Source organism: Rhododendron vialii, chromosome 12a (genome assembly GCF_030253575.1).
Source record: "Rhododendron vialii isolate Sample 1 chromosome 12a, ASM3025357v1".
In the NCBI taxonomy this organism is placed as follows: domain Eukaryota; kingdom Viridiplantae; phylum Streptophyta; class Magnoliopsida; order Ericales; family Ericaceae; genus Rhododendron; species Rhododendron vialii.
In genome coordinates this window covers 29,623,237-29,640,097 of record NC_080568.1, presented here as the reverse complement: position 1 = coordinate 29,640,097, position 16,861 = coordinate 29,623,237, and the positions used below count along the sequence as shown (strand labels likewise).

Below are 16,861 nucleotides of genomic sequence, written 5' to 3'. Positions count from 1 at the left end.
GGATCCTTTATTTATCTCCCCACGTACGAGTCGGAGGTCGCACGTGCAGGGGAATGTTGAGATTTGTCCCAAATCGGTTAATTATCTCCACCAAAACTTGTATATGAGTCGTGTGGCCTCTCCACTTTTTATCAACTGATTTAGAGTTGGATGCTTTAACAATTTCAACCTCCAACCCACAAACAGGACCGATCATCTCCGCTGGCACCTTAATTTCTCCGCATCGAAATAGCAATGACTAACCGAAGCGCATATCATTAAAACTGTGCAGTTCCAAATTTTATCGTCGCACTGACCCGTGGTACTAATTGGCTGGCAAAGAATCCTATCAGCATCTCCGTTATTAAAAACTGACCTCACTAGCTAGTGTCTCCCTCCTCCTTCCAAGTCTTCCCTTCATTATCAATAAGCCGTGTTTCCGGTAAGGAAAAGCGGAAAAAACGTAGGCGTTTTTTTTTAAGTCATTAACAAATTTCAACATTTTACCATCTCATTCACACTAACAAAAAAGTTGTTAGCAACTTCTTCAATAATTTTTTGCACTTATATACCTATTACCAACTTATTCACTACGAGAAACAACAAACAGCTTTTCAACAACAAAAAAAATTCTCCAAATTTTTCCTTAATGAAAACACCCCAAAAGTCACTCACCATTTTACACTGCTCATGTAACGACTCATTCCATCTTTGTACAATATTGTCCGCTTTGGACGCCCAAAGCCCATAGACTTTTCAGTGAGGTCACCCATCTTTGGATTGCTCCAGGATGAGTACGCTTAACTGTGAAGTTCCTATGCGCTTTGACCCGCCCTCACAACTTTAAAAGGCCTTGTACAAGTAAGAGGGATCTTTTCTTATAAACCATGACTTACCTCCTTCCGTCCGGACGCTTCCTGCAGTACCGCCAGCCACCGGAAAGCGGAGTGTCACAGCTCAATGTTGGGATTTGACCTCTCAAGAAAATAGCAACTCTAAAGCAACACAAGTCATATATACGAGTATAGCATGTAGGTGTTTGTGTATGTGTTTGGTTTTAAAAAAATTTACGAAGAATTTTTTTAGACCAGGGTTACACATATAACTTAAAACACAATTCAGAAATACACAATCACATTTGGAATCATTTCAATGCACGTGAGTCCACATTCAACAAACGGTTCGGACCAGGGGTGGGCAAAAAACCCGATCACTTGTGGATCCGAATCGACCCGAAAGCGGGTGGACGGTTTCGATCAAGCATTCGGTCGGTCGTCGGTTTCCTACATGCAAAATTTTCGATGTTCGGTTCGGCCTTTGGCTGCACACAATCTCTACCCGTCGAACCCGCAATTAAGAGGAGTTAAGGTACACAATACACATGGCAGAATGTGAGGCTATGAGCAGATGATACACCATTACACCTTGTCTCTTATCACATGTGAGACTTTTCAGATTCTTTTCACTTGCCGGCAACAGGTCCACCATTGAGGTCGACGACAACGTTGCCGTCCATAAGTGAGACGGCGACGATAATCGACAACGAAAAAGCCTGTGTCTCTCTCAATCTCCGACTCCCTCTCTCTCACATCTCACCGAGTTTCCACGGTAAGTGAGACGGCTGTGATGCCGACAAAAAATACTCCAACGGAAAAGATCAACGTCGGAAGATTCTTCTCTATATTTGTACCTTTGTTCTTTTTCTCCCAAATGTGTTTTGTTTGCGGGCGAAACCAAAACCCGACCGACAGTCCGATGATGTCGGATCGGTCGAGTTTGGCCTTGAAGTCAGTGGGCCATCGGTTGCAAAATTTTTAACCCAATCTGTTCAGATCGGGTGACGGGTTTAGGCCCGACCCGACCCATGCTCACCCTTAGTTCGGACACGTACGTCTTTTAAAGTTGTTAGCCTCCTCTTTTGTTTTTTCGCCTTTTATTTTGGACCGCACGCACACTTCCCACTCGTTGTCTTTGTACTTATCTCAAATTTAGATTACAATGAACAACAGCCATTCACGTGCTCATCACAACTCCAATAATGTTCTATCCACCCCACTCGTTGTCTTCTTTTTACTATTTTAAGGGTTCTTCGGAAATTCCTCTCAACAATGTCGTGTGCACTCAAGAATATTAAAACACAAAATTGGTAAAATAAAAGAATAGTATAAAAGTTGGAAAAATGAAATAAATAGTGGAGTAATTTAGAAAACACCAACACTAAAGCACTAGCCAATTTGTCAAAAGTTACGCAAAGGAAGGAGAAATTTTTGGATACCGAGGGTATCACGTGGCTGTGTCCATGTGGTGTCCAAGCAGTCCATTCGGACCGTCCAAAAATGTGTTAGACCACCCAGATTGAAACATTTTCTCTCCTCTCACCCCACCACTCTCTCCTCTTTTTCTCTTCAAATTTGAGCCGTCCAAAACCGAAATGGACTGTTCGGATGTGCCGAGCCAATACCACGTGGTACCCACTCGACACTGAAAAATTAATCCAAAGGAAATGATTGCTCTTTATAAAATAAAAATAAAAATAAAAAGCGCCCTCCTTTTATTCATTGAGACTCATTTTTTGTCTTTATTCACCAGAAAATACCAAATTGCTCTTTATAAAGAAAAAATAGCTCAAGAGATGAGAGTAATTTTTTTGATTTACATGAATAAAAGACAAGAAATTTCAATAAATAAAAGAAGATTACGAAAATCATTTTCGTCTCGAAAAACCCGACCGTGGTATAAAGTATAAACTGTTCCAATATTCATGCACCCACTGACCCACACCACATATTCATATTGCATACAGCTTTAGAAAATTTGTTGCCGAGACTCATCAAACAACAAACCATGCATTTCTCACTACACCCCTTCATCTTCTCTCTCCTTCCCCTGTTTTTCTTCCTAGTTTTCCTTCTCAAATGGCTCTCCATCACCACCCGAACACCGCACAAAAACCCACCGCCGTCTCCCCGAAAGCTCCCCGTGATCGGAAACCTCCACCAAATCGGCCCCTTCCCCCACCTCTCCCTCCACTCCCTCTCCCAAGCCCACAGCCCCTTAATGCTCCTCCACTTTGCCGCTGCTCCTGTCTTGATCGCCTCCTCCACCGCCGCCGCCCGTGACATCATGAAAACCCATGACTTTATCTTCTCCAATCGACCAAAATCGACCATTTGTGAGAAAATCATGTACGGAGCGAAGGATGTGGCTTTCAGCCCTTACGGCGAGTATTGGAGGCAGATGAAGAGCATCTGCGTCCTCCAACTACTAAGCAACAAGCGAGTCCAATCCTTTCGCAATGTCAGGGAAGAAGAGACGGCGCTCATGATTGAGAAGATTTTGGGTTCTGGTTCTAATGTGGTGAATTTGAGCGAATTGATTGTGGAGTTGATGGGAGACGTGGTGTGTAGGGTGGCGTTGGGGCGGAAATACGGCGGCGTCGGGGGTGGAGAAGGAGGAGGGGGCAGGAGGGGGTTTAAGGAGGTTTTGGGGGAGTTCGTGGAGTTATTGGGGTTTTTTGATATTGGAGATTTTGCCCCATGGCTAAAGTGGGTGAATAGAGTAAATGGGGTGTATGGGAGAGCGGAAAGACTTGCTAAGGAGTTGGATGAGTTTTTAGAGGGTGTGGTGGAAGAGCATGAAAGTAGAGAGAGACAGGGAGGAGAGAGAGAGCAAGATTTTGTGAATGTGTTGCTTGAAGTCCAGAGAGAGAACGTGGCTGGGATTCCTATTCATAGAGATAGCGTCAAAGCTCTTATTTTGGTAAGGCCTGAATTTCTTTTTTTCATGACTATCTGCTCAAGAAATTATTCAATGCTCTTGGGCTAATGTTAAGCAAGAATCTGGATCATACATCGTGCTCAATCTTATTTTAATTTTATTTTTTTCTCATGCCCAACCTTATTTTATTATTATTTTTTTCACATTTTATTTTTATTTTTATTTCTCATGCTCAACCTTATTTTATCTAGTATTGAAGATCTTAATGTCTAGCCCTCGCGAACAGAAGACTGGCGCGCCTTTGAGATTTGGACTCAGATCATCTTAAATTTGTACTGAGCAATTGTTTCGTAGCCTTGTTATTTTTATATCCTAGTTCAATTACTTTCTACGATTTCTGAACAAGGTTAAGGATTAGAGACATAAATTATACACGACCCTCCGTGTAGTAGAAGGACCAATAAAAAGAAGACAACTCAGCGTGAGAATTGAAACTTGATTATGAGAGTTTTAAAGACAAATTTTAATTATGACCATTTAGAATAATATCATCTGAATAGTAAGATTTTCGCATTGGTTCAAACAGATTAAAGATTGGAACACTTAATTTTTTAAGCATATTTTTAAATATATAAACAATTCAAAATTATTAAGCACTTCAATTTTCAATCTGTTTGAACCAGTGTGAAGATCTTATTATTCTAATTATATTATTCTAAAGAGTTATAGTTAAATTTTGTATCTAGTGCTCTCATAATCAAGTTTCTATGATCTATAGGGTTTCAAATAAAGAACAAATACTTAATTATGAGAGCCATAGAGACAAAATTAATTATAACACTTTAGAAATAATATGATTAGAATAATAAGATCTTCGCGCCAGTTTAAACAGATTCAAAGTTGGAGCGCTTTATTTTTTTGAACGGTTTATATATTAGAAAATATGATTAAAAAATCAACTATTCCAATCCTTAATCCGTTTAAATCAGTGTAAAGATCTTATTATTTTAAAGGGTAAAAAATGGGACAATGTTGAGAAAATGATTTTTTGGGATCCTATAGAGAAAAAACTTGATTATGAGAGCTCTAAAGACAAAATTTAACTATGACCATTTAAAATAATATGATCAGAAAAATAAGATCTTCGCATTGATTCAAATGGATTAAAAATTAAAGCGCTTAATATTTTTAAAATATTTATATATTAAAAAATATGGTTAAAAATTTTAAGCGCTCTAATTTTTAATCCGTTTGAACTAGTGCGAAGATCTTTTTATTCTGATCATATTATTTCAAAGGGTCATAATTAAATTTTGTCTCTATTGCTCTTATAATCAAGTTTTGGATCCATAGAATCCCAAAAAATCATTTTTTCAACATTGTCCCATTTTTGCCAATTGTCCCACACTGAGTTGTCTTCTTTTTATTGGGTTGGTGGACACTTCCTTCTACACGGAGGATCAGTGTATAATTGGTGTCAAAGAGATTTTTCTTATCAAATAAACAAACAAGAAATGTATACTAAATAAAACTCATAGGAGTATGTTTTTTTGTTGTAATGTAGGATGTATTTGCTGCTGGAACTGATACTACATCCACAGCCCTAGAATGGGCAGTGACAGAACTCTTAAAACATCCTCAAGCCATGAAAAAACTCCAAGCCGAAGTTCGAAGAACAATCCAACCCAACCAGCCCATAACTGAGGACGATCTAGACCAGATGCCCTACCTAAAAGCCGTGATAAAGGAGACTCTACGCCTCCACCCTCCAATTCCCCTTCTCGTGCCTCGGGAGTCGACCAAAGACGTCCAAGTAATGGGCTATGACGTTGCGGCCGGGACGCGCGTGGTCGTCAATGCATGGTCGATCGGGCGGGATCCGGCATCGTGGGACGACCCCGAGGAGTTTAGGCCTGAGAGGTTTTCGAACAGTCTGGTTGATTTTAGAGGGCATGATTTCGAGTTGATTCCATTCGGAGCGGGGAGGAGGGGGTGCCCGGGGATTCAGTTTGCGGCGGCGGTCGATGAGCTGGCCGTCGCAAATCTTGTGCACAAGTTTGATTTTGCATTGCCTGATGGGGTGGAGTTGGATGTGAGTGAAGTTGCTGGTATCACTGTTCACAAAAAGTTGCCTTTGCTTCTTGTTGCAACTCCTTGGTCTTGTTAATTGGAGTACCATGTGAAAGTACTTAAGCTCCTATTATTGCACTCCCTTAGTCTATTTTAAATGTTTCCTGTGTAAAGTCGTGTCTTTTGACTCTTAAAAAAATCATATTTTTTATAATCTTTTTTGGAACTTTTATTTTTTACCGTTTGAAAGTATTCATTGAGATATTTTAAATGGTGCAAAACAAAGTTAAAAATTAATTTCGAAAGCGTTTTATTTTTGATGTCAAAGTTACACGGTCTCCCGTATGGAGCATTTAAATTAATTGAGACGGAGGGAGTAATATGTATGAAACATGTATCTGTATTTTCATGAGTACATATTGGATATAATAGTAATACTGGCACATTTTGAGAGTTTTCTATATAATTTTGATAATTCTTATCTTGTTCTGGAAAGAAAAGAAAATGTGATAAACTGCACAATAATAATAATTTAGAGAGAAATGAGGGTACGTGTACCCGAGTGTTCATGACACAAGAAATTGGTAAAAGTTTGGTCAATTGTTAACATAAAAATTTATTTATCTATAGGCAGATTGATTAATTGTATTAGAGTTGATAAGGGTCAACTTACCACCAAAGGAGATAAATCTCCTCTCCCACACTATCAATCTTTTCTCCACCTTATCTACCACAGGTTGTCAAGTTTGAATTTTTCTAGAATTAGCACCAAGTGGGAGCCCAAGGTAATTCAATGGGAGAAATCCCACACGACACTCCATCACCTGAGCTAATACTTCCACATCCTGTTCTAGACATTTCACCGGACACTAGCAGAAAGCCCAAAATAAAATTGAAGCAAAACACTGTATGAACCGACTCCAAATGAGTTACATGGTAGCTCCTGGAAGATTTCGAACATAAAACTTTTGGGAGGCAGCATTTAGAGTTGATTTATTGTGTAACAAAAAAAAAAGCAACCGGGGCAAGTCTAATCGTGCTATACATGGTCGCATCTGACTCCTTGATATCTACGAGATTCATTTCTTTTTGAGAAATTTTTGGGTGGCTACTACGAGGCCGTACCCACATGATCTCCGAGCAGCATATCTGGATTGTTCAAAAGGATGTTGGATGGTCCAAATTGAAATACTCTCTCTCCTCTCACCCCACCACTCTCTCTCTTCTTTCTCTTTTCAAATCTGAGCCGTCTAAAATTGAAATGGACAGCCTGGATGCACTCCTCAGGCACCACGTGGTGCCCGCTTGGCATTCAAAAATTTCTCCTTGCGAAAAAAATCAATCTACTTAGATATCTATAGGTACATGAATTCAGGGCCTCCAGGTCCAGGGCCATCACTTCTGCTGATCCTTGTGTAATGCCTCTTCGGAAGTCATCGAACATGACTAAAGAAAAGTGTTGGGCCCGGATTGATTTTTTTGCATGTGTCTCTTTCACACTGTATCCACTAAATGGACGGATTGAATTATTGTGATAGGCTCAGAACATGACTAAAGAAAAGTGTTGGATCCGGAGTGTTCGCATGGATTTGGTTACACAATGTCATTCCCAATGATCGCTCTAAAAATAGACTTGCGGGTGCAATATTGAATGCCATAAAAGATTTAATTGAAGTGCTCCCTTACACCAATTGATTTTAGGAGAGATGTACGGTGGAAAAACGGTTTGACAAAAAGAATCAAGTACATATCAAGGATAAAGGTACGAACATGTCCCCCCTTTGAGAGTGACATTATCAATAACCTTTTTTATACAACGGCCAGGTTTTGTTAGCACGAAAAATAATTCACACCCCTTCTTTTATTCATTGATGATACTTTTTTTTTTCTCTTATTCATATAAATTTACAAAATTGTCATTACCATGTCAATGAAGTAAATTCACAAAGGCTTTTTCTCTCTAGCACGGTCGTCTCATCTTGGCCCATGTCAATAAAGTAAATTTCCCCATTTGTTTTTCTACTCTTTCATAATTTTCTCATGGAAAATTATGTACCCCACTGTCTTATTTCCTTTGCTTGTGCTTGACAAATTTGTACACCACTGTCTTTTTTCTTGACAAATTTCCTATAAAAAACTGTCCCAATGTTCATGCAACCCGCACCACACATGCACACAGCGTATACGTATTTTCAAAATTTGTTGCAACCAGAGCCATGCATTTCTCACTATACCCCTTCATTTTCTCTTTCCTTCCCTTGTTTCTCTTCCTAGTTTTCCTTCTCAAATGGCTCTCCATCACCGCCCGACCACCGCACAAAAACACACCGCCGTCTCCCCAAAAGCTCCCTTTGATCGGAAACCTCCACCAAATGGGCCCCTTCCCCCACCGCTCCCTCCACTCCCTCTCCCAAGCCCACGGCCCCTTAATGCTCCTCCACTTCGCCACCGCCCCCGTCCTAGTCGCCTCCTCCGCCGCCGCCGCCCGTGACATCTTGAAAACCCACGACCTTATCTTCTCCAACCGACCCAAATCGATCATTGGCAATAAAATCTTGTACGGAGCGAAGGATGTGGTTTTCAGCTCTTACGGTGAGTATTGGAGGCAGATGAAGAGCATCTGCGTCCTCCAACTACTAAGCAACAAGCGAGTCCAATCCTTCCACAACGTTAGGGAGGAAGAGACGGTGCTTATGATCGAGAAGATTTCAGATTCTGGTTCTGATGTGGTGAATTTGAGCAAACTGATTGTGGAGTTGATTGCGAACGTGGTGTGTAGGACAGCAATGGGGCGGAAATACGACGGCGTTGGGGGCAGAGAAGGAGGGGCGAGGAGGGGATTTAAAGAGGTTTTGGGGAAGGCTTCGGAGTTATTTGGGGTTTTGGATATTGGAGATTTTTTACCATGGCTTAAGTGGGTGAATAGAGTAAATGGGGTGTATGGGAGAGCGGAGAGACTTGCTAAGGAGTTGGATGAATTTTTGGAGGGCGTGGTGGAAGAGCATGAGGGTAGAGAGAGAAAGGGAGGGCAGGATTTTGTGGATGTTTTGCTTGAGATTCAGAGAGAAAATGTGGTTGGGATTCCTCTTCAAAGAGATAGCATCAAAGCTCTTATTTTGGTATTACTTGAATCTCTGTTCTTTAGGAATTACGACTGTTTAGTCAAGAAATTATTCAATGCTCTAGGGGTAATGTTGAGCACGAATCTCTTATTTTTGTATTGACCAATTGTTTAGTAGCCTTGTAATTTTATAATTCAATTACTTTCAATGATTTTTGAACAAGGGTAAGGATTAACTTGGTGTCAAAGAGATTCTTATCCATCCTTTATTTGTCTCAATCCTTATCAAATACATAATAAACAAATACTCCCTCCGTTCCTTTTTAAGTGTCCTACTTCGTAACTCCAACTTATTAAAAAGACATCATCATTACACCTTTCACATCAACTTTTTCCTTCACTTTCCCTACTTAACCATCATCATTACACTTTTACTCACTAACTTTTCAAAATAAAATCTACTTTTAGGGACAAAATAGACAATACACCAACTTTTACCCCCCTAACTTTATAAAATGGACACTTATTAAGGGACAGCCCAAAATGGAATACTGGACACAAAAAAAGGGACGGAGGGAGCAACAATATTTACTAAATTGTACTCCCTTCGTCCCAAAAAGAATGACAATTTTTGAAATTCGTGTCATTTTTCATCGCTTATATCTTTCAATCTATAATGTTTTTCATGAGTTTGAAAACTTTGTATAATAGAATTAATCGAGAACTATCGAATAAGATCCATATTGCATATTTTTTGAGATCCATATTGAAAGATATAAGGAGTTGAAATTGGCACGGATATCAAAAATTGACATCCAATTTGGGACGGAGGGAGTAATTTTTTTGGTCTTGCAGGATATATTTGTTGCTGGAACTGATACTTCATCTGCAACCATAGAATGGGTAATGACAAAGCTCTTAAAACATCCTCAAGCCATGAAAAAACTCCAAGCCGAAGTTCGACTTATAGCCCAACCCAACCAGCCTGTAACTGAGGACGATCTAGACTAAATGCCCTACCTAAAAGCCGTGATCAAGGAGACTCTACGCCTCCACCCTCCGCTTCCCCTTCTCGTGCCTCGGGAGTCGACCAAAGACGTCCAAGTAATGGGCTACGACGTTGCGGCCGGGACGCGCGTGGTCGTCAACGCTTGGTTGATTGGGCGGGATCCGGCGTCGTGCGATGAGCCCGAGGAGTTTAGGCCCGAAAGGTTTTTGAACAACCATTCGATCGATTTTAGAGGACACGATTTCGAGTTGATTCCGTTTGGAGCAGGGAGGAGGGGGTGCCCAGGGATTCAGTTCGCAGCGGTGGTCCATGAGTTGGTGGTTGCAAATCTTGTGCACCAGTTTGATTTTGCACTGCCTGATGGGGTGGAGTTGGATGAGAGTGAAATTTTTGGTTTGGCTGTTCATAAAAAGTTGCCTTTGCTTCTTGTTGCAACTCCTTGGTCTTGCTAATTGGAGTACCATGTGAAAGTACTTCAAGCTCCTATTATGGTAGTATGCATGAAACATATGTCTGTATTTTCATGAGTACGTATTGGATATTAATAATAGTGATACTGGGCCGACCCGAAACACATTTTCCAGCACAGGCAGCATTAGATGTTAGTAGACCAGAAGTTAAACTACAAGCGGACTGTAAATCCATCTATTTGAACCAGAGACTTTGCATAGGTGCAAAAGTGTATTGAGAAAAGGGTAACATAGTAAATTTATGTGGATAAAGGCGAGATATATTGTTTGGTCACGAAATGGCTCAAGGACTGAGTGCGGACGTGTCAAGACTTGTCGCGTCTAACGTAAGGACTGGATGTCTCTTTTTTGACTTTGTAATTGTATCGGCAAAAGTGCTGCGAGCCTAATGGCTAGATCACAGTGACAGTTCGTGGTTTTGCCATAACGAGCGTGGACTTCGTAAATTCCTAACTGTGTAGGAAAGAGAGCAACGTAAAAAAAGGACTTTATTATATCGGAATAATAAAGTCGGGTACAAGGAAAATAAAAACCCGAATTACTTGAAGAAGTGATTGAGTTGAATGTTGAAAAAATTAATATAGTTGCTTCGCTGAAAAGACTTTGGTTAAGCGCTGGACTTGGTTGGTATGAGAACCCTTTTTTCTCCTTCAGATCTTGTATTTATAGGCCAACAGCTTTCACGGTTCTGCATGTAAGGGTATCTGCTGGCTCCTCCTTGTGACGCCATGTGTCCCATTATTGAGATTTTCCCTCCTAAGCAGTGGTTATTGGAAGTTGGCAGGATATGGCACCTGTGATTCTTCAATCATGGGTAGTTTTCGTGAGACTGAAAGAGAATGGGCCATTTTGACTGGGTCAAATGGTCATGTGGCAGAATCCCCTATTAACATATTCCTATTTTTGCTCGTGCAATTCCATCATGGACTTCCACCTTCCAAGGCCAAAATTTGTATTCTTTGGGGTCCAATTTAAATAATAATATAACCCATAGCCCATAACTTCAGAATTTCAACTGTAACGGATTAAAACTAACTGGGCCCAATCAATTAACACTTTCTTGGCCCATTAATTTTAGTCCAATACATCACTATTTTCGGCCCAATTTTATCGAATTTCAATTAAATGGCTCTTCAGCGCTTGTTTAGGACTGGCTGCCAAAATCGGGTGTTGTGGATTGTAAAAAAAAGGGGAGTGTGAAAATTAGTTCCCATAATAAATTATGTAAATTATTATTACAAAACTTTGTTTGTTTTGATTTGTGTGCTTCTGGTAGATATCTATAAGAGGTTGAGCCTACCTAAAAAATAAGCACTTATTTATAATTTTCAAACTTAAAAATAACGTATTTACGAAAATAATTTTTCAATTTTTTTTCATCGTTCAAAAGATCTCATTGAGATCTATCAAATAAATCCATATTGCATAAACAAATTATTTTAGTAAGTCTATTATTTTTAACATAAAAAATTGCAAATAAGTACTTAATTATTATTTTTTAAGAAGGCTTAGCGGGATAATAAGAACAAATAGTTTCATGAGGAACATTGCACAGAACCAAACAAAAAGATTACAAACAGAGGCTACTTAGCAAATTGTGTTGAAGTCTTTGAGGGAATTCCATGGCTTTTCTGGGTTGCAACCTAACTTGCTTAAAAGTGCCATTTATTTTGCCGGTGTCTCAACCTCTGATAAGCATGCCTTCACTGACCTCTTGGGAATTTCTGAAGAACAACTGCCAGTAAAGTATTTGGGGGTGCCATTGATTAGTACCAGACTCACCTCATCCGACTGTGCTGTGTTGAAAGATAAGATTTTGGTTAGAATCCAAAGCTGGACCCAAAAATTTCTTTCTTATGGAGGAAGGGCTCAACTTGTCCAATCTGTCCTCTTCAATATCCAAACTTGTTGGAGTGCTATTTTCATTCGTCCTCAAAAAATCACTAAGGAAATTGAAAGTGTGCTTTGTGCCTTTCTTTGGTCTGGAACATAGTTGAAGCATTTTGGTGCAAAGTCAGTTGGTCTTCCTTGTGTGTTCCTAAAAATGAGGGGGGTTTGGGATTTAGATCCATAAAGGAGTGGAATAGAGCTGTCATTATGAAACACCTTTGGGCTCTCAGTCAAAAGGCTGACACTTTATGGGTCAAATGGGTGCATGTTTATATTCTTAAAGGTCAGAGTTTGTGGGGGATTCCTATGAAACTTCTTGGGTAATTAGGAATTTGCTGAAGTTGAGATGTCTTTATAAAGATTGGATTAAAGTTGTTATTGGTAATTGCAGGGATACCTTCCTTTGGACTGATAATTGGCACCATTTTGGAGCTTTGTTTCAGCGGTTTGGGGATTCTGTATGCATAGGGGCAGCGCTTTAAAAGCTAAAGTGTCATCTATCATTGATCATGATCGGTGGAAATGGCCTAGGCAACGTAATAGGGTTATTATGGACATTATAAGGCATACACCAGTGGATTTACTCCCTAATCCATCTTTTCATGATAGGGTTGTTTGGACCTTAACCTCGGATGGTAAGTTTTCAGCAAAGTCTGCTTGGGAGGCTTGTCGGCACAGGAATTCCCTTCAACCATGGTATTCTGTTGTGTGGTCTGGTCAGGGAGTGCCTCGATGGAGCTTCATTGTGTGGTTGGCTGTATTGGGAAGACTATCTACTAAGGATAGGTTAGTTAGTTGGGGGCTGGTGGTTCCCCCGTTCTGTTCTTTTTGTTTGGCTGATATGGAATCGCATAGCCATCTCTTCTTTGACTGTCAACTTTCTTCTTTGGTCTGGAAGCAAGTCTTGACTAGGAATGGGATTGCTAGGCCTGTTGAGCCTTTAGCCCAGGAGTTGGATTGGGCAGTCCATCATAGGAAGGGGAAAAACTTACGTGACTCTTTGTATAAACTCTCTTTGGCAGCATCCATTTATACTCTTTGGGGCGAGCGCAACATGAGGATATTTCAAGGTAAATCCAGGAATGAAGGTGCGGTTGCTCTGGATATTTTCAATTCTGTCCGAGCTAAGGTTAGTTCTTGGTCCTCTGTTAGACTTTTAGCTCAAAACAGGAAGTTGTGCGATGAGTGGCTTTTAGATTCTAACATTTTTGCTATTAACAATTGTTGATAGGTCATTTTCAGTTTTGGCTTTGGGGTGTTGGTCATTGTTTGGACCTTTGATGTATTGGTTGTATTGGTTACCAGGGGGATGCCCCTGTTGATTTGTTGTAAGCTTCGTGCTTGTTTTGGTGAAATAAATCTTTACTTACCAAAAAAACAGAGCCTACTTAAGATTGAAAAATCTCATCATTCAGTTCTTCTTCATGTCTGGATCCCTAACCAATTCTGCAAGAACTTCTCACACGAAACTTGTACTAAAATCAACTCAACATTCGTTTGTCATCAGCAAAAGAAATTTCAATATTTGTTGCCGTACTTCTATGTTTGTTATATTGTCTTAATTAGGTGCCGATGTTTTTTGCGTAGGAATGGAATTCTCTCCCGTCTCGTCTCTTCAATCAAGAGAATGAAGGTTCTTTTGAGTTCTTCATGGATCTTTCATGGGAACAGTAGTCGCAAACCGTTAATTGATTTATCACGATGAGGACATTGCCCACGTAGAAAAAAATAGCAATACTGTATTATTGCTTGATTTGTTTTCAAAACAAATCGGTGTTGAGGAGAATTTTTTTTTGTAACACTTCATTGAAAGATAGATGTGTTCGATATATCCATTCAACATGATTTTTAAAGTGACTAATGAGACTTACGTTGTCCAGAAGGGGTGTTAATTTCCAAATAACCTAAAAGTTGTGGACTACAATTTTTTTGTTTTGTTCTTATTAATTTTTTTTTTTTGTTAGTTTTTGCACCAAACTTTTATGTATTTCGTACAGATGAGAGGAATCGAAAAAGAAAAAAATTATGTTTTTGACAAGGGTATTTTTGGAAATATCCCAGAAAAAGTCCAAATAGTCAACATTTGGGCCTTTTCTTGCATATTTTCCAAGAAAATGGGTAGAAATCTAGATTTTTTGCCTTTTCGATTCATTTCGTTCATATGAACCAATAATACATAAATTTTTTGAGGAAAACTAATAAATGCAAAAAAAAATTAAATAAAGAAATGGTTGTTGTTTAAAAAAAAGGATTAGTAGAAAACGGAACCTAAATATAATAATAAATAAGTCACTGCATGTCTCAATCTGATCTTCGGCCATTACCGTCATTCCAAACTCTAAAAACCCTTCCTGTATATTTAGGAAAATGATTTTCACAATCTCTTTTTTGATAACGGCACTCCATTTTTTTTGTCTTTTAGTGGAGTTTTTGTGAGTATTTTTTTATTAAAAGACAAGAAAATGAGTTTGTTTATATATAAAAAAAAAGAGTGCAAAAATTATTTTCCTATATTTAAATGCGTAGTTGGAAACCAACTTTCCTCATCTACAAATTAATGATTCTTCTCCGTAATGTTTGTTTAATTATCTTTCTCTCTTTTTCCACCTAGGTTATGATTTTCATCCAATCAACACCCTCCATTTTTCTTTCAGTTCTTGCCAAATTAAAATTAGGGCTGTTGTTGTTACTCATTTTCTTGTTCACTTTTCAATCTACGAATCAAAAATTTCAAATCGTCTGACCAAATCAGAAGTAGAAACTGAAAACGACAGGAAGACTGAGAAAATTTTTGGTAGATGGACATAGTTGTCCTAGTTGAGTCTTGAGAAGAGGTTTTGGGTTGAAACGGTACCTGAAAACAAAGGAGAAGACGGAGAATTTCTGGCCGTTTGGGTTCCGTCTTTTAAATGGCATCATTTGGGTGTTCATTGATGTATGGAGTGAGTGTTCAAAATTTTGTGAATTGGGTGTTTATTGCTGTATGAACTGGGTATTCAAACTACTTCAAAGCATGAGCCATCCTAAAATTTCTACATGTATTATAGCAAATATATATTTTTTCGATGGTCATGTGACCATGGTGCTCTCTATGTGGAGCCGCCACTGAATTCAGGGCCTCCAGGTCCAGGGCTAGGGGCATAACTTCTGCAGCAGGGGCTCTTACCAACATACTTCTGCTAATCTTTGTGAAATGCCTCTTTGAAAGAGAAATTTTTTCAGTGCCAAGTGGGTACCACATGGTGCCCGCTCGGTGCTTCCGAGCAATCCATTATATTTTTGGACGATTCAAATTTTGAAAGAGAAATACATCGACCACCTGTTCAAGGGATGTGACAAAGTCAGGGAGTTAGGGGCTTGTTTCGAAAAGTTGCAGATGCTTGAGAAATAGCTTGGAATGCTCTTTTTTTTTCCCACCAAAATGAAATGGTAATAGCTTCATTAATAGGAAACATAGATATACAAAATAATCAGTTGGGTTGATTGGTTTTCTGGTAAAATGGTTCGGTTGATGATGTGACAATTATAATTCTAGTCATTTGGGAATGGATATATCCATCTCTATATCCAAATGCATTTTTCATATCCATTGGAGGCCTGATTTTTGCATGTGGGGATGGAAAATGACTATACATCCCCCCATTGGATCCTTGCTCTTAGAAGTAGCATCCGTCCTGAATCAAAGGACTAGAAAGCTACAAACAAATCACGACTACCTCTCCTAACGATAGAATGAGCCACTCCATTCGCACTCCTACGCACAAAAGAAAACCCACACTGATTAGAAACCCAGACAACCGTTGCAACAAACCAATCGATTTGATTCGTCATTGGACCGCTGCCACCATCGTCTTCCTTTGTCATAGAACCATCACCACCACTGCTTTCTGATCACCATTTCAATGATGAAGAAGAAGTCAGAAGAAAGGAAAAGAACAAATAACAAAAAAAAAAACCCTCAAATTTGAGATCGGGGAAAAAAATCTCATAACTATAAAGGAGGGGTTATTAAAAATGAAAAAAAAAAATCATCATTATGTAGGAAGAAAACACCCATCAAGGACAAAGCTCTCCCTTTCTGCTGCCGCTTAAAAGTAGTGAAAAAACCCTAGGGGAGAGAGGGGAAGGAAGAGACGCGGCTAGGATTTTTTTAGAAAATGTGAACAATAAATCACATTCTTTTCTTTGGAATAAATGCGGATTTCTCGTCTAAATTTCTGGTATAGATTGTAATGTGCGTGGAAAAATCCTATTTTGAATCATTCTCTGGAAAATTTGAAGGGATCGGAATAGTAAGAGTTTTGAGAGCTACAAGGCAATTAATTACACTATGCTGGGAATTTCCATGTGTAGGTGGTGTCAAACTTAATACGGATGGCTGTTAGTATAATTTTAGCTAGTGACGGAGGAGGATTCAACGGCATTTTCAAAAACTCTACAGGAACTCTATCCCGGGATACTATGGGAAGTTAAGGCCCCATTTCCATTGATAAAAATCGCTAAAAACATAAGTCATTTTTCTCATCTAGTGAAGATTAATTATTTATTGTATTTTCGTTTAAATATTTGTAGACACCCCAATCCGGGCCTCTAAGGTTCTTTAAACTCTCCGATGATGAAATAAAGAAAATAATACCTTCAAGAGCTTGAATGATGATTCTCACA

At 39.2% G+C, this 16,861-nt stretch overlaps 1 protein-coding gene and 1 pseudogene across 1 annotated transcript; both read left to right on the top strand.

Moving 5' to 3' along the window:
- Positions 1 to 2,699: 2,699 nt before the first annotated feature.
- On the top strand, positions 2,700 to 6,225 carry LOC131310688 (cytochrome P450 736A117-like). The gene is made up of 2 exons (XM_058337852.1): positions 2,700 to 3,738; positions 5,261 to 6,225. The coding sequence occupies exons 1-2, from the start codon at positions 2,824 to 2,826 to the stop codon at positions 5,861 to 5,863; spliced, it is 1,518 nt and encodes a 505-aa protein (XP_058193835.1). The 5' UTR covers positions 2,700 to 2,823; the 3' UTR covers positions 5,864 to 6,225.
- A 1,618-nt stretch (positions 6,226 to 7,843) lies between these two features.
- LOC131310692 (cytochrome P450 736A117-like) lies at positions 7,844 to 10,361 on the top strand (annotated as a pseudogene).
- Positions 10,362 to 16,861: the final 6,500 nt, after the last annotated feature.

Coding starts and splice junctions, on each gene's coding strand:
- LOC131310688 (XM_058337852.1), top strand. CDS start 2,824: ATGCATTTCTCACTACACCCCTTCATCTTCTCTCTCCTTCCCCTGTTT. Junction 3,739..5,260: donor GCGTCAAAGCTCTTATTTTG/GTAAGGCCTGAA, acceptor GTTGTAATGTAG/GATGTATTTGCTGCTGGAAC.